The sequence below is a fragment of the Anastrepha ludens genome, chromosome 4 (assembly GCF_028408465.1).
Source record: "Anastrepha ludens isolate Willacy chromosome 4, idAnaLude1.1, whole genome shotgun sequence".
Classification (NCBI taxonomy): Eukaryota; Metazoa; Arthropoda; class Insecta; order Diptera; family Tephritidae; genus Anastrepha; species Anastrepha ludens.
This window is the reverse complement of record NC_071500.1, coordinates 74,052,154-74,075,918: the sequence shown is the minus strand read 5'-3', so window position 1 is coordinate 74,075,918 and position 23,765 is coordinate 74,052,154. Positions and strand designations below refer to the sequence as shown.

Here is a 23,765-nt window from a genome sequence, read left to right as displayed (position 1 = left end):
TTTTTTCTTTCTAAAATTTATTACATACTATTCCTCTTGAATATTAAAATTCATATATTGAGTAATAATGTACTACTTCATAGTAAAGACCTAAAAAGTTGTTTAAGTAAATTATGAAATCATTTTGATCACGCTTCATAAATCATCATTTTTGGCACAATGACCAAATATACCTGTCAGTGTTATGTAGATCACCGGCCATCTTCGTCTAGCTGGCTGTTTCGACAGGTTGGTAATTAAAGACGTGTCTTCTCGTTAGCTCTTTTTAAACATTTAGTAAATGGTTTGATAATATTGTGGTTTTAAGGTTTGTGAATTTTAAATGAAACAAACTAATAAAAATGAAGTACCGCGGGTTAAATTCTGAAAGCACGAATTAAAAAAATGAAAAATGCAGTTTTTGCGTTTTTTTGCCGATGACGCCGTTGTAAGAAAGTGTGTGCGTGTGTGCATATTTTGTTGTATTTTAACAGTTTTCGTTGCTTTCGCTTACTTGTAATCGCCTTGATACGAAAAAATCGTTCACAAAACGTGTCGATAAATAATTTTTATTCGCACGAACCGTGAATACCTTCAATAATGCGAATTTTTTCGCAATGATATGGCAACGCGCAACTTATTTTATTCAGACGCCTAGTTTCTTCATTAAAAAGTGCATGTTTTGACTTTAATGAGATATTTGAAGATTTTACAATTTCTTTTGGTTTTCAATTAAATTAAATTCTGCTTCGGATTACGTTGTTACAATGTCACAGGTGTCGAATAAGTCTGGAACTGGCTGGCCACGGCGAAGTAGTCAGGGACACGTAGATAGCAATGTAAATAATGGCTTACAAAAGTACTCGACCGGTCAGTGCTTGGCTATAAATCGCACAATCAATTTGTAAGTAATTACCCTGGACAATCCATTCATATTTGGTTTTATGTAGTCTGCAATCGCGTTGCTCCTGGTAATATCGGTTTTATTTTATAAATAAGGAGTACTTTGAAGTACTTTAAATTTTAAAATAGGTTTTGTTGTGTATAAAAATAATTGTTTCTCTTCAGTTACATTTGGTAATCACGAGTAAATCAATTTATTAACAGACACTTGTGCCTACTATAATCAGAGATTTTTAAAGGTCTAAAATTTTAGCAGTTGTTGGATTTAAACAGCTTACTAAACCCTGCCAGCTGCGGCGAAATCACCGGTCGTTATCATCAATTCCATCTAATGGGACGCCGAGGCCCAAGAAATATGTTGTTTCGACATGATGGCCTCGAAGCGAAAAGACTGTTACATTAGTAGATTTAAGGGGACCCTAATAAGTGGTTAGGGTTGTGTGGGGAAATATGGCATGCCGGTTTCGAGTATGTTAGGAGCGAATCTGGATATGTAAGAGGCCGAGCTCCTCCTCTTATTTGAGGTGTGTGCGTCTTGATGTTGTTCCACAAATGCCGTGGGTGTATTTCCAGAATTTTTATAAAAGGAGCATTTGCCACGGTCAACATTTCTGCGCCATTGAGTTCAAACGAAGTAAAAATTAAATTATAATCCCTACCGAGAAGTTTTTAAATTGTGTGTCATGGTATGGAGATACATATCAACGGAAGGCGTTGGAGCCATGGCGTTGAGGAAGGAACGGGCTAACAAACGCCGCCCAAAAATTTGGCCTCGTAGACCCCTAACATCCTCAAAAATTAAAGTATAAATTGTATTAAGATAAAAACCCGAAACAGAAGTCACTTTTATGTAGGACATGTATGCTTTATCACTGCAGCAAAGTGATAGATACACCTGTACGAAGTCCGGACCTTAATCCAATAGAAAATTTATGCGCGAACTGAAAAAAGTGGCATGGGTAAAGCTACCTGAGCGGTGTGTGTGATCTTGAGAAACTGATTTCTTTTATGCCAAGACAGCTACAAACAGTTATTGATGCTAATTGTGACCTGTGACCACACAAAATAGTGGTAATATCAATTGTATCGAATTTAGTGTTACTTGCGATTACCAGCAGCGATCACCTTGCGGGATGCGCGTTTGCCTACGCACTCTTTAGTGGGAATGAGAAGAGTGGCGAAGGTGTTCTCAGCTAATTCCGCAGAACCAACCACAATCACTACATAGGTCTAGTAAACTGTGATAGTCCTTGGTCGGGGAAAAATCCGTGTCAATCCGGATAAATTTTTTTTTTTGGTGAGGTGGGTTCAAAATGCTTACGCACTTATAGCAACGTCATCAGCATGGTTGGAATCTCCGTTTTGCGGCGCTAGAGATTACGGGTTTCTCCATGCATCCATTGGTTCCCCGGGCGATGTGGTCGACGGGTATCTCCCCGTTGATCACAAAAACTGCAGCGCCAGAAACAGTGTGGTAGGCTGAGGTAACTCTGGCTTTGCAGTTTAGCACAATTACTCATACTTCGCTGCCGTACAGGAGAATTGAGTTTTTGGGCGCCATAATTAGCCATCTTTTGCCCTGTATTGCCTCACGTGCCATTAATCTACCAAGCATTCCCGTAACCTTTGCTGCTTTGGTAGCCGCATGCCGTATCTGGGCCCGGAAGGTAAGCCTGCAGTCAAGTTGAATACTTGGATATTTCACTACTTTTTGGGTCACTAATGACGTGTCTCCTATTTGCATGCTGACTTCGAGTGGCATGTGACTTCGTGTCATAAGGAAGACTTCGGTCTTATGTTCAGCGTGGTCCTCAAACCATATTTGCGTCCTAATCATAACTTGGTTCAGCTTCTTCCTAGCGTCCTCAGTGTCCCCGGCGTCCTCTCGTCGTAGTTCAGATTTCAGAGATCGGGGCCGATAATAGATCCTTGAGCTGCGCCAGACGTTACCGCTTTTTTTTGGCCATATGATGTGTCGTACAGCAGTTCATGCATTGTAAACCTCGAGCATCACGTCAGATCGGCTTTCAGCCACAAGTTTAAGAGCCTCAGCTGGGATGCCGTCTGAGCCTGAAGCTTTGCTTCTTTTGAGTCTTCTTGCCACGGTTTTAAGCTCTTCCTCAGCGAAGGGTGGGATCACTGTCTAGGTGCGGGGCTGTGAATTGGGCGTTTAGCTTTCCCGTTACATTTTTCTAGTCCAGTTCCCAAGGATTGCTGTTTAGATCCCTTCGAAGCTTCCCCCATTTTCCCTTCTTACTAGAGATGATTGCATGTTTCAGCGCCTTCTATTACGGAAGCAGGTTGCACAAACTGACGAACGACAGTGCGCCACTTACTTTCTCCGGTGATGAGGTTCAGGGGGCCATCAACAAGTCGAAATCATCGAAAGCCATTGGCCCTGACGGCTTAAACGCGCTAATGCTGAAGCATCTGGGACCCCTGGGAGTAGGATTCCTCACAAGGGTTTTCAATCTGTCCATGGCCACTCTCATCATCCCTGACAAGTGGAAAGCAGGGGGAGTGGTCCCACTACTGAAACCTGGGAAACCCGCCAACCAAGGGGAGTCTTATCGGCCGATAACTCTCCTTTCCCCAGTAGTGAAGACACTTGAAGCCCTCCTACTCCCACTCTACACGAAACACCTGGCCCCAGCCCCACATCAGCACGGTTTCCGACGAGTGCACAGCACCACCACTGCACTCACCGCCATAAACGCCCAGATAAATCGCGGGCTTAACCAAAACCGCCCCTGCGAGAGGACTGTCCTAGTAGCGTTGGACTTGAAAAAGGCTTTCGATACAGTCAGCCATTCCACGCTACTAGATGACATTTATCAGTCGACACTCCCGCCAGGGCTGAAGAGGTGGTCCGCGAACTATCTGAGCGGTCGGCACTCGTCAGTGATATTTCGAGATCAAACTTCAAAGCAGAGAAAGATTAAGCAAGGCGTACCGCAGGGTGGTGTCCTTTCTCCCTTGCTGTTCAATTTCTACATCTCGAAGCTCCCCCAACCACCAGCGGGAGTTTCCCTGATCTCATACGCTGACGACTGCACGATCATGGCGTCGGGCAATGACATCGATGGCCTGTGTTCCAAAGTGAACAACTACCTCACCGACCTTTCTCGCTTTTTCACTGCGAGGAATCTCCAACTTTCCCCCACCAAGTCCACGGCGACCCTCTTTACCACCTGGACAAAGGAGGTCAAGCTGTCCCTTAAGGTAAAAGTCGATGATTCACCAATTCCGACTGTAAATAACCCCAAAATTTTGGGTGTAACCTTTGACAGCCTGCTCTCCTTCTCTGCGCATACAACCGCAATTGCCACAAAAGTCCAAAATCGCAACAAGGTCCTCAAATCGCTGGCCGGCAGCACTTGGGTCAAAGACAAAGAACTGTTGCTTTCGACATTTAAGGCAATTGGCCGGCCGGTTCTTAACTATGCTGCGCCTGTCTGGTCGCCTGGAACTAGTGATTCGCAGTGGACAAAGCTACAGACCTGTCAAAATACCGCCATTCGGACAGCAACCGGGTGCCTCCTGATGTCACCCATCCAACACCTTCATAACGAGGCACAAATGTTCCCAGTTGCGGAGCACAACAAATTGCGCAGCAAGCAGTTCCTGTTCGGATGTTACCGTAGGTCTCATCCCTGCAGACACCTGCTTGAGCCCGAGCCGCCTCCCAGGCACGTCAGGAGACACCTCCTAGACTACGCTGGCGAAATCCAGGACAAGACTGACCGTAACCTACTGGACCGGACAGTATTTAGACAGTCTATAAACGACATTCACCGGGAGACCGTTACCACCTTCTTGAACTCCCGTCCTGTGAATGCCGTAATCGGAGTCCAACCACCACCTATCGCAGATGAAGAGCTCCAGCTCTCTTCTCCTGAAAGTAGTGGCGTTGCTTGTCTGACGGCGAATGCACTACCGCTGGGTAGCCAAAGTGTGGTCGTTCCTGTTTCGCCCTCGAACCAGGTTCTCTTGGCGATCCGTCCGTACAGCTCGCTGATGGTGGCCGCATCTAGCTCCCTCTCGAGAGCTATTTGTTCGAGCAGAGTGTCTGCTGTGTCACTTCTTAGCTAGAGTACATCTCTTTGACCCTGCAGGGGCTGCTTTGCAGTCTTTTATTTTATGCCCTGGTTTCCCGTATCTGATGTACGTCTTTTTCTATCAGTGCCAGCGCACTTTGCTTGTGTGATGTAAAAAGTATGGTGTCAGTCTTCGTTTTCCTGACCGACTCCTTTTTTTGACCGACTCATCAGTTGTAATCTTCGCGCGCAAGTTCTTCAGCATATCTACATAACTATGGCTTTCTGTGCGTTTTATCACAACAGCTTCTGGCATTACGTGTTGTGTTCGCGGTTTGCTTCTTTTGTTTGGCTCGGCTAGCTTATCCTTTGGCTTCTTTTGGTTGCCCCTCTTTGTAACTGTCTGCCAGCTCTCATCCGTTTTCTCAGGTGGTCCTTTTTGTTCTCGCTGTGTCCATTTGCCCTAGCATTCTTACAGCAACCGAACTGGTTGCCTTTCGCTTCGGGTTTGTCGTCGCAGAGGTGGGAGTATTTGCTATTGGCTGGGTGGCAGTGGTCTTACGGGGGTTCGAGAGCACCCTTCCGTCTTCTGCTGCCTTCCACGAACGTCTGTAGCTCAGCGTTTCATCCACCAGCTGATCCATTTTGGATACTCCAGCTTTGACTTCGTTGTTGGTGTTTTTTTGAGATCTGGACGCCTGGTGCATTGACATTATCACCAGCTTACATTGGAAGATTGCATCTTCCTCCATCTTTCTCATGTTTTAATCAGCGCAAGCCGGGGAGACATTTCAATTGCGTCTATTGACGCGCTCTATTTTGTGGCGATCGTTTCTGTGTTGCCATTCGCTGGGATGGGAGTGACTAGTCGTTCTGCCACTGCGAGAGTGCTGGTGCCCGTCGCCATTTGCGCGGCTATCAGCTTTGGCATTTTATCTTCAGGCCGCTATCCTTACCCGAAATTGTAGTTTCCCTAAGTGCCCCCATGGTTATCTATGCAAGCACGGAGGCCATGCGCGCGTTGACTCTACGCTTCATGGGCATTAGAGTTCAGAGCCAGGACAGGAACTAGTCAGGAATTCTCAACTGCGCCTGCACCACCAACTTAACCAGAGTTTTAACGGGACGGAGGCGATTGTAGCATTAGCCTATCCGCCATTTCCGTGAGAAGTCGCCCTCCTGTACTGAGGTGATAGGATAATCCTTTCACCACATAGATTGTATAATCTAAAATTTTTTCCAGTATACCGTAATCAGTATCTTACTGGTCTCGATCCTGATGAACTTTATAGCCCTACCGCTGGAGGTACTCGAGGCATATGAGGCCTTTCGAACCGAGCCCCTTCCTCTCCTACCGGACTGGGACAGTCAGTCTGGGTATGTCAGTCGTACATATACTTTCCTTCAGGCGTAAAAAAAGTTGGAAAGCTGTATTGAATTTTTAATTACTCTTAAGATTACTTACTTTTTAATCCCATATCATTAGTAATCTCTGTTTTCTCTCATCATATGCTGAAACCGCCTATGATAAAAATTTGCGAAGAAATCTTTGCTCCCTATATAGGATGTTGTTACAGGATGAAAAACACCTAACCGACATAATAACTAAAGAGTATTTTTTAAGAGCTATAGGAAAGTTTAAAAAAAAAAAAACACGTAAAATTCAAAAAAAAGCATGGAATTTTTATTTAAATCGATAGTACAGTCCATATAATTTAATGTTTGAAGATTCTTCTTAGTTGGCGTGATAACCGCTTATGCGATTTTGGCCGATTTTAACAAAGCGCGCCAGTCGTTTCTTTCTCACGCTAATCGGCGCCAATTGGACACACCTAGTGAAGCCAAGTCCTTCTCCACCTGATCTTTCCAATGCAGAGGAGGCCTTCCTCTTCCTCTGCTACCACCAGCTGGTACCGCATTGAATACTTTCAAAGCCGGAGCGTTTATATCCATTCGGACATAACCCAGCCAACGTAGCCGCTGGATCTTTATTCACTGCGCTATGTCTATGTCGTCGTAAAGCTCATATCGATATCATCGGCATACGCCAACAATTGTACGCTCTTATAAAATGTTGCGCCTGAGCGATTAAGTTCTGCGGCTCGTACGATCCTCTCCAACATCAGGTTAAAAAAGTCAAACGACAGCGATTCGCAGCATCTTTGAAGAAGTACGGTCCAATGATACCTCCAGCCCATAAACTGTGACCGCACCAAACTGTGACTCTGGATACATTGGTAGCTCTTGCAATTCTTCTGGCTGATCTTCACTCCAAAAACGACAATTCTGCTATTTACGTACCCATTGATTCAAAAATGAGCTTCGTCACAATTTTTCGATAAAAAAGTGGATCTTCGGCCAACTTTCCAAGAGCCCATTCACCAAAAATTCTGCGTTGCGGTAGGTCGTTCGGCTTCAATTCTTGCACCAGCTGTATTTTGAAAGGCTTCACACCTAAATCCTTTCGCAAAATTTTCCACGTTATTGAGTAACTAAGGCCCAATAGCAGCGAACGGCGACGAATCGATAATTGATGGTCATCATTAACACTGACCTATACAGCTGCGATATTTTCTTCAGTTCGCACTCTACGTAAGCGTGTTGGTGGTTTGATGTCCAATAATGTAAATTTGGTTCTAGATTTAGTCACAATAGTTCGAATAGCCGTTTCAGTGGGTCGATTAAACTGACCATAAAATGGAAGAAGCGCGCGATAAACTTTCTTAACAGAACACGCATTTTTATAATAAAATTCAATGATTTGCAAGCGTTGTTCGTTTGTAAGACGATTCATGGTTAAATTATAGACCAATCTGAAGATGTTTGACAGTGAAACAAAACACGAAACGTACGTCAGCTGTTTAAACCAACTATTTAAAAAGATAATAGCTAAAAAATCACCCGTTATAAATAAATGAAAGTTTCAGAATAAGGAAAAACAATCGGAAACCGATTTTCAAGTCCAATTTTTTTCTGCTTTGCTTAATGTTTTCTAAAATTTTAGTTTTTAGTTGGTTACTCCTTAGTGTTAAAATATACAATTAATTATTTTTACATAATTATTTAAATTTTCAGATATCCCTTAACCAATTACACATTTGGAACAAAGGAGCCATTGTTTGAGAAAGACCCATCAGTACCATCGAGATTTCAACGTATGCGAGAGGAATTTGATCGTATTGGAATGCGGCGCTCGGTGGAAGGCGTCCTCTTAGTCCATGAACATGGTTTACCACATGTATTACTCCTTCAATTGGGTACAACATTTTTTAAGCTTCCCGGAGGCGAGCTCAATGCAGGGGAAGATGAAGTAGAAGGTCTGAAAAGACTTCTAACTGAAGTAAGTTTTAAAATTGAATGATTTGAAGAATTAAATTAATCATAATATAATATACGAGGTGTGTTCAAAAAATAAAGTGAATTTTCAAATTTCGCGGACTACGATCTTTCGATTATTATTTTTTTTATGTGATTATTATTTTTTCTTATATGATTCGACGATTGTCCATAACAATTTTCTTCACTTTTTCAACATTTTCATCGGTTTTGGATGTGCTGGGGCGTTCAGAATGAGCGTCCTTATTCACATCTTTTCGACCTTCTGTAAAAAGCTTCCACCACATGTGATCATTTTATTGACTCAAGAGTACTTTCACCGTATGCCACTGTCAACATTTCAAGTATCTTTGAGCACTTAATTCCATTTTTTACACAAAGTTTGATGCAACTTCTTTTATCAATTTTGTTTTTGTTAGCAGAAAATCGCCGAACACGCAAAACACTTGTCTTATTTATGCCTCTCACAAACAAACTAAACATGATATATTACTAAAACCGTGAACATATCTTCGAGACGAGTGTACCAACATAAAAAAATAATAGTCGAATATACCTAGCCCGCGAAATTTTAAAATTCGGCGTTTTTTTTATAACACACCTCGTATACTTTCAAACTTTTTATATATTTTAAAATAGCTTTAAATAATTGAATTATACGAATTTACACTTTACAATTCTCTTACAATTTTAGTTATAGAATATTGAAACAATTTTTGTGATATGGTGAATATCATTATTTGGTATTTCGCTTATCGAATTTAATTGAGCAACGAGTCTAACTGAAATTTATGTTTCTTACGAAATATTACATGCAAAAGCGTGAAAAATGTCAACGGTACGGAACTGAATAATGTCGAAATCTTAAATATAACAGCTGTGTAAAGAGTTTAAAACGGGACGTACTGTGGGGATGACATTTTTTCGTTCCGATCGTCGGTCTATTTCTATGACTGACGAAACAGTTGAAGAATTGCGAATGTTGCGTCTGTACTATATACGTTGCGCGTACACCCTTTTTGAGTGTTTGGTCGAGCTCCTCCTCCTATTTGTGGTGCGATGTTGTTGCACAAATGGAGGGACCTACAGTTTCAAGCCGACTCCGAACGGCAGATATTTTTTATGAGGAGCTTTTCATGGCAAAAATACTCTCGGAGGCTTGCCATTGCCTGCCCAGGGGCGACCGCTATTAGAAACACTTTTTCTTCATTTTGGTTTCATTCGGTTTCACCGAGATTCGAACCTACGTTCTCTCTGAATTCCGAATAGTAGTCACGCATCAACCCATTCGGCTACGGCGGCAGCCGTTGCGTGTGTACTGCGTATACAATACATAAATTAAATTTCTTTAATTGCCGTAGTGTGATTCACTCCAAATTTCTGCCGCCAGGACTTCCTTAGGGTAGGTAGCACCACCACCACATTAACATCATAACCACACTATATCTTTCCTCACTTTGGACGGCAAAGATGAAGTTGGGGATCTTCAGATTCTCGACCCATTACGTCCGCTTTTGTTGATTGTGTGAATTTTCGACAAGAGGCATCCTCTGTAATAATGGTAGGTGTTATCGGTAAGTTCTGAGGTTGACATGCTATACAACACAAAACGTAAAATATAGCAATTTTTGATAACGGCTTATGGTAAAGGGAATGAAAGCGTATGTCATGTAAGTATTTCTGAAGTAACTTACATACAGTGTCGAACAAAACATTTGCAGCTGGAATGTATCTTTAGACATTTTTTCTTTTACAAAACCATTACAACTTTGTTTGCTTTATATAGCGGTAAACAAATTTTTGTTGTATCCGTTTCGTCAACTTTGATCGAGACGATTCAAATTTGTGCGCAAAATGAAGGAAACCCACAGAGTTTCAACAAAATCTAAATCATTTCGCACCGAAACTGTGCGTCGAGTGCTACGGGCACATGGCTTCAATGACCGAGTAGCATGAAAGAAACTCGGCATCAATCAAAAAATAAAAGAACATGTAACGAGCTGCGTTCACCAGAAAATTGGAAACTAAGAGTTTTGATTTTTAGAAGACGGCAACTTCTTCTGACGAGTCGAAGTTTAATCCTTTTGGCTCGGATGGATAACTCGGATGACTCATGTTTAGCTGAAACCTTATACTGAGATCCTAAAAAGCAGCCAACTCTAAAACATGGGCGTAACAGTATTATGGAATGAGCGTGTATGTAAGCAGCTGGCGTTTGAAATTTAGTCCTTGTTGAGGGTATTATGGGTAAAACGTTGTACTAAAAGATAACCAACTACAAAGCACCGATAAACTAGGAAGATGACGAGATTTCCCTTTTACCAAGGCAACGATCCAAAGCACAAAGTGGCAATTGTGGTTGGCTTGAATTTGTTCGCATTTAATGCATCTCCGGTCCTGTCTCCCGACATCAACATGAGAATTTACATACAGTCACTCACACCTTATTTGATACAGTGTTCTATATTTCATAATAATTTGCGAAAATGGAAAAACAGAGTATACAGATATTTTATTTATTTCGTTTTATTTCATTTATCAACATTAAATGATTGTATGTGGCTTATTAGAGAACTATATCCGCAAACACCAAATAAGTAACAAAGAAATAATGAAAAGCATAATTTCGGCAGAGTGGGTACAAATCGGATCACAAACTAGGAAAAAGCTAGTAGAGTCAATGCCTGCTAGTTTAATCGCTGCATTAAAGGATATTACATTAAGTATTATCCTGCTGAGGTTTTCATGAAAACCAAATAATGACGAAAGCACTGGTCGAGAATTGTTCTTTTTCATATCTGACGGAAGACAACGTTTGTTGGATCGTATGGTGCCAACTATAGCAGCGAGACGCTTAGCTCCATTCAATGTGACGAAACAATTATCGGCTATTATTGTACGGCTGCTGTTTACATATCGGTTGGGTAATTGTAGCATCACAATTTCCCCTTGATCAACTTCACGCTCTTCTCCTTCTGTTCGGTCACAATACAACTTTCCTTGCAACGGATATTTTGTTTTGGAGTAACATGCCCACCAGATTTTTATGCCGTATTTCGCCGGTTTTGATGGAATATATTGCGTGAATTTTGTTCGGCCTCGATATGGAAATAGTTGCTCATCGCTAGTAAAATTTTCATGCGGGTCATAATTATCTTTGAGGTTTTTATACAAGATATTCCATATAACACGAATGGGCGCAGCTTTATCAGTTCTTTGGCGAAATTGATGGGTTCGACTGTTATCAAAACGAATATATCGTGCCAAAATTCTGAATCGATGATAAGACATAACTGAACGAAAAATGGGCAATAAACCCGAACGCCACAAAACTACCGCTTTCTGCATATTATTGTGTGTTACACCCATGGCCAAAAGAATACCAATAAATGCATCAAGATCAGTGCTAATCAAATCAATCCAAACTCTTTGTTTTGAATCAGGATGTGCTTCATTCCATTTTTGAATGGCCTCTCTTGCATATCGATTTGTTTCCGAAATGATAATGAATAAAATGAAATGATAATGAAAAAAATTTCTTGAATACTTCAATAGCAACGGAGTTTTAGTGCTTTGGGCCAGAGCAAAATCGCATAATATGTATTATGTTGACGAGTACGAATAGCCGTACATGGCTTATCTTTCTTCCATTCTGTTCCATCTCTGCCGTAGAAAGAATGATCATTAGCACTTTGTTCTGGCGTAGCTGTCGGCTCATGCAATACATCGTTCTCGATTTCTTCGTCACTGTCAAGTATTTCATTTGGTTTGACTATTTCTTCCTGCTCAATATCAGATGCATCTTCTTCAGGCAAATAATCAACATCTCGATCATCATCACCACCATATGGATCCTCTTCCTTATCGTCTTCTTCATCTCTATTTTCACGACGAATATCACTCATCAAAGCCGAAGAAATTCAGTCATAAAAATCAATACTCAAGTTTCTCCTACGTAATCTTGTGTTATAAACAAATTCCACTTCATCACCCATTATGATCAAAACAAACGAAAAAGAATATCACGTAAATGACGCTTTATATGGCGCGTAAATAACTTTTGTTTGTCACTAACGTGTTATATGTTCAACGTTTACTGGGCAACTGATGAACAGAATGAGAAAAAGAAACGACGAAGAATACATATACGGGCCATATAGCGTTTGCGTTCTGAAAAACCTATTTTTTTGAGAATGGTTTGACATTTACAAAATGGGACGCTATACGCTTGAACAAAATTGGGAAATATTGAAAACCTATATTATTTCCAAAGTGGTGAGTCTTCTTCTTTTCTGATTTTCACATCGGTGGCTACGTCAATAAGCAAAATTGTCGGATTTGGGGCTCAGAAAATCCACACGTTACTGTAGAGAAGCAAATGCATCCACAACGAGTCACTGTTTGGTGCGGTTTTTGGTCTGGCGGCCTCATCGGGCCATTTTTTTTCGAAAATGAGCGAGAAGCCGCGGTTACAGTAAATGGCGAGCGTTACCGTGACATGCTCATCGAGTTGTTTCCAAAAATCGAAGAGGATGACATGGACGACATTTGGTTTCAACAGGACGGTGCAACTTGTCACACTGCCAAAGTTACACTCGAATTTTTGGCTACCGTTTTTGAAAACCGAATAATCAGCCGAAATGTCGATATCAATTGGCCGCCTCGGAGCTGTGATTTAAGCCCGTTGGACTGTTTTTTGTGGGGAGCCGTTAAGGACAAATGCTATGCGAACCATCCAGAGACGATTGATGCTTTAAAACACGAAATCGAAGTTGCCATTCATGAAATTGGAGCCCAAACAATCGAAAATGTGCTTAAAAATTGGGTTGATCGAATGGCCTACTGTAAAGCCAGTCGTGACAGTCATTTGAACGATATTGTGACTTATTCATAAATGACAATGTTCAATCTTCAAAATAAAAAAAAAAGGTTGAAAAAATATTGATTCGTTTTTTTTTATAGCCGATTCAAAAAGAAAATTTTACATGGCCCACCCTATATAACCAATACAAACAATCACACAGGGTTCAGTTTCCCTGTATTCGTGTTTTTGTTCATTATTTTCGCGCTATTTTCCAACGTTCATTCTTCAGTACAAACGTAGAAAGAACAAAGAAACGAGACAAAAGCCGGTTTATATATGAACGCACACATGTAAAATAGTCAAAGTGTATCATATCACATATGTTTCCATATATTTTGTATAGGAGTCCAGACAGACCCGAGGTGTACAATTAAAGGTGTAACTTTTTACATCCTTTTTTCGTCCTGTTCGAGGATCCTGTTAAAATAGTTGTATTCATACATCGAAAGCAAATTAAATTTTAGGAAGCCACCTAGAAGCACAAGACGTAAGCTATAAAAGAAATATATTAAATTCACGTACAAAGTTAAAAAAGGTCTAGCCAGAACCGGGTGTACGACGGAGGGTTAAAACTTACCTTAAATTTTTGCCTTTGTAATATACATATACCATACAAACATTGCATCAGCTTTTTTAGTGATACTTCGGTTGCTTTGGTTGCACATGGTTTAATATTTTTACATTATGTCGTTTATGGTTTATGGTTCCAACTTCATGTCGGCTGTGGAACATATTTCGTCCATTTGTTTTTCGTTTCTACTTTCTTACATCGTGCTATTTCTATGTACAAAACGCTGTTTTTTGTCTAGTGTCAGCACCTATAATAAATGCGCCTTGGTCCAACTGCTGGATACACAAGTGAAACGAATCAAAATGAAGCTACTGTCAGTAAATGTAAAATACAAATAACCGATTTCGGGTGCTCTTTTCTTGGTTGGATGCAGAAGAATACAGAAGTACAAAATTATAAACATGATATTTAAAGCTTTGATAATTTGAATTAATCGAAAAATTTGGGAATTCATCTTTTCATTTTTGATGCGAATTTAGCTTTGGACGCTTTTTTTCTACTGGACGCCATATTGTTTATTCTATTACATTTGCATTTTCCTGTCTAACCACAACCTCAAAGTATTGTCCAAAACAATCTTTATATCGCAATTACAATAGTCTATTACTATTACTATTTTTTCTATTACTTTTACAGACTTTGGGACGACAAGATGGAGTAAAACAGGACTGGATTGTAGAGGACACAATTGGAAACTGGTGGCGTCCGAATTTTGAACCTCCTCAGTATCCATACATTCCACCACATATCACGAAACCAAAAGAGCACAAGAGATTGTTTTTGGTGCAGCTGCATGAAAAGGGTAAAGTAAATTTTTTTAGGAAAATAAATATTTATTCTGAATGCCGATTGCCTTCTGACAAGTGAAAATAAACCCTTAGCTGTGGTGGAAGTAATGTGAATATTCTTGATATATATTATTTATGCAACGTATAGTATAGTTTGCTATGCGAAAATTCAAATTGAGGAGTAAAGTGTATTGTAAGATGAATGCTCTTGAACCGACTAACAAGTGAATGAGATGCCAAAACAAAGCCAAGAATTCGCCTTGAGGTGAACTTGTACACGTAAGGTTAGGTTAGGTAGTGCTGTCTGATCTACAAAAAGATCTAACTTAGACCCCCAGGGCCCATTATGTTGTCAGTGCTATGAATCTGGAGTCGAATATATCATTTTATGTAATTCTCAATGCACGTCTTCGCAAGTTTTAACAGTCGTTCAGGCTTTTATCTTTCAGTGATAAAATAAAGTTTGCAGTTCTTGTATTACAAGTCCTTTTCATAATTTTGACAGTTCTCGTTTGAAGGTTCTCATATCGACTGTGTTTCCCCCAGCAAGTTTCTTATTTATTTCCGTTTTCAGAAAGGAAAGTGAAGGGTATATATCTGACGTGCTCAATATCGGCAAGCGAATACCTGCTTGAGCGAGCTCATAAGCTCTCTTTTCCTACTATTCCTTTGTGACTTGTATGTAGTAAATAGTCAGACTTCATCCATTTTGAATCTGCACTGCTGGACACATTCTGAGTTAGTGCAAGGAGCCATAGATTGGCTTGGCCGCTTGGCTACCAATGAAAATGATTGTCCGAATATTAAGAGGAGTTAATTCCAGAACCAATTCAGCTGCTTTTGTTTTGATATATTGTAGATTTCAGCTACAGTAGTTAGGGAGTCTGAAAGACTTTTGGAGCCGTAAATTGCGGTCAATCCTCGTACTCCTTCCGCCATTTTGGACCCGTCTGTAAAGAAATTTTTCGAATGGTAAGTCGCTCATACCTTCTGGCGAGTTCTGTCTCATGTTTTTGTTTTGATATCTCGTTCGCTCTTTATTGTTCGCAGTCGGTTTCACTGTTTGCAACAGATGTTGCTCCAAATGTCCCTTTCAGCTTCACGCAACGAAAAGTTCGGCATTGTTACAAATAAATCAATGATTTTGTGATCTGGCTTTGGAGATGCATTTTTTTTGGGTCTCGTCCGGGGAAGTTTTTAACTTCGGCATACCATTGCCCCCATTTATTAATGAACGTCTTCGACATTTTCATTCATTAGCTTTAGATGTACGTGACATTTTTGGAACTTTAGGGTGTGTGAATAGAAACACTGCTTAAATTCGTTTTTCATACGCGGAACTCATTTTGTAAGAATTTCGCACGCTTTCTAACTTTCTCAAAAAACTAACAAATTTCACAACTCGTGCGAAAAGTAGACACCTATTTAACAGCATTAAAATTTTTTTTTTATAACGGAAGCATAAGTTTGAATTTTGCCAGTCACGCTTCTATTAGACATACTGTGAACCAACCATCAAATTAAATTTAGATAAATATATACATTAGCAAAAACTAATAATTTATTTTTTAATGATTTTTTCATCTATCTTGTAGCTTTATTTGCCGTTCCTAAAAATTACAAGCTCGTAGCAGCACCCTTATTTGAACTCTATGACAATTCTCAAGGATATGGCCCAATAATATCATCACTTCCTCAAGCTCTATGCAGGTAATCATCTTTAGCATAATTATATTTTTATAGAATATGTTTGATTTAGTTTACTTCTAAATTTCAGATTCAATTTTATTTATATGTAAAAGGACGCCGGGGGTTTCGTGACATTTTAATAGTTAATCTAAATAAATCCGAAATGATCTTTAAACATATTTTAATGTCTGTAGTTATAGGATTCTATTTAGATGAACTTAACCTATATTAAATAAAGCGTGGTGTACAAATAAAACATAACTATGTATACATTTTATTTTTAAATTAAATCGTTTCTTCTGCTGAAATGAAAGAAGGCACACTATATGGAAAAGTGAAATAAATCATGATTTTAATCAAAACAGTCAAAATTTAATACCACTAAGAGGTAAATGATGCTAGTAGAAGTCATAGAACATTTCTTTAGGCACTAATCTTAAGTAAATAATCAAAGAATTACCCATCCATTTATTACGTCTATAATAAAGAACATACAGGGGCGAGCAGAAGTGGCTAAATGAGTTCCGCATATATTTAAAATTAAAAAATATATATATTACAAAAAAAAAAAAAAATTATTTAGTCAATTTTATTCGGCGATAGCTTTTATTACATAAAACTTAATATTATTATTGTGTCCACAGACCTTTAACCTTAATAACGTATTTATACGTTTCGTCATACTCTCGATCAATTTTGTAATAAAGAACGAAAAAACTAGTTTACTCATCACTTGTGTAAAATTAACTGTGCATAAAAAATAGGTATACATATTCATACTGTTTGTTGTCATTATTAATTTGTCATATTCACATATTTTTGTATTTGGGACCATCGACCGAAGATTTGGCAATACTTATATTCTCCCCATAGGTTAAAGAATTTGGCAGCACCGACCTTTCCCTTTTTTAGCGCTAGCAAAAAAAGCGGTTCGTTCCAAGCGAAGAAAATCCGAGATAATTAATAAAGGTAATCTTTATTCATCGCCCAACTTAAACTTAAAGTGCGGTAACTTATGTGTTAAAAAAATTTAATAAAACCTTGTTAGTGGAAAGAAGGCCCGGAAGTGGAAGAAAGAAAGGATTTGTGTCTCAGTTAAAAACCAAAGAAATAGTGTAATTATTTCGCCTTGCCTTTCACTTCGAGGTGCTACAAAGGTCCATATGTCGGAGGTTATGCGCAAAAGTGAAGATTTACGATCATATAAAAATATTGTAGCACCCAATCGAAATGATAAACAAAATAAGAGTGCTAAAACACTTGCGCGAAAATTATACAGTCAAGACATCTAATATCATTAATATGGCTGTGTTGTTATGGACGATGAAACATAGTACGCCAAAGTAGACTTTCAGCATATATAGGGAATTGAGTTTTATACTGCAATGAAGAGGGAAGGAGTCCCTGGTGTATTTAAACTAAATATCTTGGACAAGTTAAAAGTGAAAGGAAAACTTTCATTACCACGAGCTCTAAAAATCAAGAAATTTATTTGTAGGAGGGTTTGCAAAAATGTTTTCTGCTACTCATAAAACAACTTAAAGGCTCAGTTCTATTTTTACCCGAGTTAGAATCGTGCGTGTAATGGCGTCTTGCCATGAACTATTATGAAAATCACGGCGGCCTCCAACCCGATTTTTTTCAGTGTTTGCGTGCTGTGTATCCACTGACGGGCTTTTAAATCTTTTTTGCGACTCCTTTTAGTGTTTTATGTATTTGATAACTCAATAATCGTTCTATTACTCACGCATCTCTGGCCGAAAGTATATTGAGGTGCCTTTGTAGCCTTTATATTCCGTTGTTTAAGAACATTAAGTACAGTTTCATGGCAAATTTCCAAGCGTTGTGCTATTTCCCTTGATGAGCGAGCATTTCCAGTGAATGTAAGTAATAAGATAGAGTCACAATCACTAATTTTTTGGCAAACGGGCATATTGATACGGTCGGTCGGGTGAAAAGAAGTGTAAGGGCATCGTGACGAGGTGTAGAGGCGAGCAACGATGCTTTGCTCTGATACACAAAAGGAATGCGGCACGAAAAAAGTGTGTTGTCGATTTGTCTTTGACCAAGCACTGAGCAAGCGTAAGTTAAACGTATGCACATACAGATGTACACACATATATTCATGCATACATTTGTATCTACGTACATTTGTGCTGTACGTACATACAAATGTTGCATATTCCATGCTATGGCAAAATTTGATTTGCCTAACTTTGATTTTTGAATGATGTGTTTATAAAATATTTTATAGTGGTTTTATTTAAATAATTATTTCGCATAAAAGTAGATCATTTATACCTATAATATCTTACATTACCATTATGCGTCCAATGCACCAACTAGGAGGATCTTATGCATCAAGAGATCAAAGATTTTACTTAATATTGACTTATATAAGGTTAAGGTTATTAAAGGTTAATAAAAATATATGCTCTTTATTTATTATTAATTCAATGAAATTTACCGTTCCCCAGTTGATATTCCAAATATTGTACTTACAAAAACCAGATACCTTGATAGGCGTAGAAGCCGCATTTTAAAATGTTCTTTAATACAACAGACACATTTCATTCGTGAACGCAAGCGCATGTTTCTCAAAGCAAGGCTCGGTAATTTTTAAACAAGCTCACCACATTTTGCCTCACGCGCCTATGCTATCAATAAGCATATTTTTTTGGACGAAGACAAAAATATTTGGTGAACCTTCAATTTTTGTTGTGGCAAGAGCCGGCATCTTCATATATACATATCTATGCATACCCATATGTATGTAAATATGCCTTTTAAATGAGCGACAGAATGGCGGCAGTTGTTCTTGTAGCAGTATACTTAACACTGTGTAGTGTAAATCACGGGTAGTCTTCGTCTAGCTCATCAACGGTAGGCACAGGAACCAACCTGTCGAGGGACCAGAGGGAGAGGGGTTTGATGGGGCATGTGAAAAGGTGGTTAGTGTTGTGCGGGGTGCCTTCACATGCCGGACATATGAATGTTTAGTGTGTCGGGATCAATTCTGGACAAGTAGGAGTTTAACCTGCTACAGTATCCAGAACGTAATTTTGCCAAGGTTACGCTTGACTCTCAGGGAAGCTGGCGCTCTTCTTCTGCAATGGGTTTAGAACCGGCCGGCCAATTGCCTTGAATTTCGATAGCAACATTTCTTTGTCTTTGCTCCTTGTACTGCCGGCAAGCGATTTGAGTACCTTGTTGTTATTTTGAATTTTAGTGGCAATTGCGGTTGTGTGCGCAGAGAAGGAGAGCAAACTGTCAAAGGTTACACACAAAATTTCGAGATTGTTAACAGTCGGAATTGGTGTGTCGTCGAGGGTTGCCATGGACTTCGTGGGGGAAATTTGTAGATTCTCCGCAGTGAAGAAGCGAGAAAGGCAAGTGAGGTAGTCGTTAGCTTTGGCGCACAGGCTATCAATATCATTGCCCGACGCGATTATTATGCAGTCATTGGCGTAGCAGACCAAGGATACTCCCCTCTGGTGGCTGTGGGAGTTTCGAGATGTAGAAGTTGAAAAGCAAGAGTGAAAGGACACCACTCTGCGGAACTCCTTGGTTTATCTTCCTCTGTTTAGAGATTTGATTTCAAAATATTACCGACGAATGTCTACCACTCAGATAGTTCGCGAACCACCTCTTCAGCCCTGGCGGGAGTGTCGACTGTAAAATGTCATTTAGTAGCGTGGCGTGACTGCCAGTGTCGAAAGTCTTCGTTAGGTCCAGCGCTACTAGGACAGTTCTCTCGCAGAGTCGGTTTTGGTTAAGCGCGCGGTTGATTTGGCTTTTTATGGTGGTGAGTGCTGTGGTGATACTCTTTGGAAACCATGCTGGTGTGTGGCTGCGATCGGGTGTTTCGTGTAAACTGGGAGTAGAAGGGCTTCAAGAGTTTTCACTACTGGGGAAAGGAGAGTTATCGACCGATAAGAATCTCCTGGGTTGGCGGATTTCCCAGGTTTCAGTAGTGGGACCACCCTCCCAGATTTTCACTTGTCAGGAATTACGAGAGATGTCATGGACATATTCAAAACCCTTGTGAGGTACTTTACTCCCAATGGAGTATCCCGTTCTACGTTACCGGAATGACTCGGGGTTTTCCCGACCAAGGGCTGCCGCCCCAGTAAACTAACCCTGTCTAGTGTACCATACCACACCGAGTGGCGACAGTCGTAGCGAATGGTGATTGTTTTTGCTGATTTGCGCCAAGTGTGCTCAGAAGCATACACTTATGATGTAAAAAGGCCGCCGTTAGCTTAAAAATTTCCAATCCATTAGAAATATAGCCGTGGAGTTAGAAACTTACTTTGAAACAAGATTGCTGCTCTTTTAGCGAATTGCCTACTGTAGGCTGAGTCGCACAGTGTCTTTCAGCGGGCACAAATAAAAAATTTGTTTGCCCGAAATATAGACGTATTTTGAATGTATGTTGTTGATTGAAATACTAAAAAAAAATCATATTAACTTTTATTTTATACTTAATTTCATCGAAAGTATAAAAGTTATGAAAAAAACAAACCCGAATATCACGGATTCAGCGTGGTCTAGGCCACTAGGGACAAATTTGTGTCAAAATTCACCCATTTTGGTCACTGTTTATATTGAGCGTTTACTCTTTGTATTGCAAAACTTCGAGGTGCATGGTACAATACCGTTGCAATTGATAAAAATCGTGAGCATTCCTTTCTTTTTTGACTGAAAATGACGTAGTTTTTTGGTCGAGGTTCATTCGGAGCTCTCCAATCACTCGCCTGATGTTTGGATTGCGAGTCGTACTCATAAACCCACGTCCGGTCTCCAGTAATGATGCGTTTGATGAATTTTGGTTCGGACTCAGCCTTGGAAATCATGTTTTGGCGATATCAACGTGGTACCGTGTTTGCATAAAATTCTGGTCTCTTTTGGGACCAACTTTGCAGCAACACGGCGGAAAACCTAATCATTAATTACAATGCATTACACGGATAGATAAGCATTGTTCAACTCCTTTACCAACTCTCTGATGGTTAATTTGCGGTTATTGATCAACTTTTACTTTATTTATTTAATGATTCGATCTTAACACAGCAAGGATAAACCTTATAATTATTAGTACTAGTCTCAATAGGTTACAATCTTCAAGGTAAAATCTACAAAGATATTTTAAGTTACAAAGAAAAACAAATCAAGTTAACTTTACTTATGAATTAAAATTATCTCTCTTAATGCCAATATATCTCTGAAGTTCGCGTCTAATGTGTTAGTATTATTTATATATATTAAATTTTGGGGAAGACAATTCCAAAGTCGAGTCACATGTATCAAGAACTGTCTTTCTGACGTTAGTGAAGCTTAGAGTTTCTCACTGACTTCGTGTTATTCTGAGGGCGAGGTACCTAGGTACCTTCGAGCGGTAGATTTTGTGCAAGAGTAAGAGGGATCTGGACTGAATACGTAGTATTCTGATTTATTTAATATTTGGTATGATAACCGTTAGCTTCAATAACATTTTACAGACGCTTTCTCATGGAGTTCACCAATTTGTTTACGTCGTACACGTTCGGTATATTCCGCCATTCTCCCATTATTGCAGTTTTTAATGCTGCTGTATTTTTGGATGCCTTTTAGCGACTCTTCTTCAAAAATACTCATCAATTTTCAATCAAGTTTATGTCGGGACTCTAGACTGGAGTATTTATAGCTATACCGCAATTGTAGATACGCCACATCTGCACATTATGCTTTGGATCGTTATCTTGGTAAAATTTAAAATTTGCTTTATTCTCTATCTCACCATCCTACTTGCCTTTTTCTTACCTGTATTATTCTGCTTATTTCAACCAGTTACCTTGTTTTTTGTTTAAATCCTTCGTAAATAAAAGCCAAAACTCCATTTAAATATGATTTTCATTTAAAAATATATAGATATTCATATATAAGTTTGCTGCATTAAAAGGTATACATCTTTTTTTGCACGCGACATAAAATCGATCATATTGTAAATCTTTAGACTAAGCAGTAACTAATGTTACTACGAAGCACATACTGTAATAGGTACACTGCCACAAAAATTGGATCTGATTTCTGTTCTCTCAAATTAACATCGTATATGTAGAATCGACTAGGACAGTAGATAAGTCTCGTCTTTTTCCCTGGCTTGGCCTTACCAGGCTGTTGCATTTTCGCGTAGATCATCGACAACTCGAAATTGTATAAGTATAATGATAGGATCTGGAAAATAAGTTAAAATTGATTGGTATAATATAATTTTGGTGTTTATTGGCAAACGCATACCAAGACCTCTCTGCCGCTGCGCCACTTTCCAACATAATATATGCACAAAGTTACACAATTTTCTTCACATGCACTCGATTTTGTCCTCTTTGTTGTTGATAACATTGTTTATGCCAGTGTTGAAAACTTTGTTGATGCGTTATAGCTTAGCATGACATTGTCGACACATGTTCCATCCATGCCTTGCGTTTATGGAGTTCCAAACGCGCTAAATATGAAGCAGGTACCTTGCGCCCAGCGGACTACATCATCCGAAATGTTAGAGTATAAATATTTCAGATATTGGAATGTTAATATTAATAATAGATACAACAAAAACACTTGGCAGAGAAAATCGTTTGTCTCTCTCTCACCGGCAGATATCTTTATTGGCGGCCCTTGCAGTTTAACAAGTTTGGTTTCTGGACCTCGTATTGGAAACGCAGCATATTAATAAAATTTATAATTATAATCAAATGTCACTAAAATCTATATTTACTTAATGGTCCTTTTGTTGTTTGTTTGCTTTGCTGTCGCCGCATTGAAAAATAAAAAAAGTAGATAGCTATATTTAATACAATGTTGACAAATGCCTAAAATTTCATAAAGTCTGATCTGCACGGTACTTAATAAATTAGCCGGAGCAAATCTGCATCACCTTATAATATAAATGCATATTTGTTAACACAATTCATTGCACTTATAAAAAAAGGAACATTTTAACTTACATTAATCATGGACTATGATTCTTGGCGACCGCGTAGCCGAATAGGGTGATGCGTGACTGCCATTCCGAAGTTCGAATACCCGTGCATGAAACACCGAAATAATAGAAAAGTCTACATACACCCTCCATTTCCACTGGATTGAAAGTTCAAAAACTTTACTGAAAAATGTCTTTACGCAGTTTTATTTGAAAGCTTTTTCTAATGATTATAAACTAATAAAAAATGCATACATTAACATAAAATAGCAAAGCTATGGCAAAAAAACCTAAAACCAACGTTGGCAAAAGCCTACAATTATCTTACTTCAGTGTGAAAAACTTCACTTAACTCTAAGTAATATTGCTTCTTAGTATTTATTTAGTCCATCATTAGGGCTCAAGGTTAAAGCTGTACGTTCCTCCATTTGTGGAACAACATCAAGACGCACACTACAAATAGAAGGAGGAGTTCGGCGAAACAACCTATAAAGGATGTAAGCTCCAATTATATACATTTCATTTCGATATTATGAATTTTATAAATGAGTCCTTTCGGGACTCACTAATCACAACAACTATCATGAATTTTGTCAACTTCTGACTGGTATCAATTCTAACTAGAAACTTTGTGAAC

The 23,765-nt window shown here is 39.2% G+C and overlaps 2 protein-coding genes across 3 annotated transcripts; one reads left to right on the top strand and one right to left on the bottom strand.

The window, feature by feature from the left end:
* Positions 1 to 606: 606 nt before the first annotated feature.
* LOC128859822 (cleavage and polyadenylation specificity factor subunit 5) lies at positions 607 to 16,431 on the top strand. Its single transcript, XM_054096914.1, has 5 exons — positions 607 to 883; positions 7,995 to 8,259; positions 14,327 to 14,492; positions 16,074 to 16,188; positions 16,256 to 16,431. The coding sequence occupies exons 1-5, from the start codon at positions 747 to 749 to the stop codon at positions 16,275 to 16,277; spliced, it is 705 nt and encodes a 234-aa protein (XP_053952889.1). The 5' UTR covers positions 607 to 746; the 3' UTR covers positions 16,278 to 16,431.
* A 5,672-nt stretch (positions 16,432 to 22,103) lies between these two features.
* Positions 22,104 to 22,917, bottom strand: LOC128859821 (uncharacterized). 2 transcript variants are annotated; one of them, XR_008454193.1, is made up of 3 exons: positions 22,800 to 22,917; positions 22,447 to 22,688; positions 22,104 to 22,383 (listed from the first exon to the last, which is right to left on the bottom strand). XR_008454193.1 is itself a non-coding variant. In XM_054096913.1 (2 exons), exons 1-2 carry the CDS (start codon positions 22,549 to 22,551, stop codon positions 22,159 to 22,161), a joined length of 330 nt encoding a protein of 109 aa, XP_053952888.1. In that variant the 5' UTR covers positions 22,552 to 22,917; the 3' UTR covers positions 22,104 to 22,158. The 2 variants fall into 2 exon arrangements, 1 of the variants encoding a protein (XP_053952888.1); XM_054096913.1 differs by having other exon boundaries at positions 22,447 to 22,917.
* Between the last annotated feature and the right edge of the window lie 848 nt (positions 22,918 to 23,765).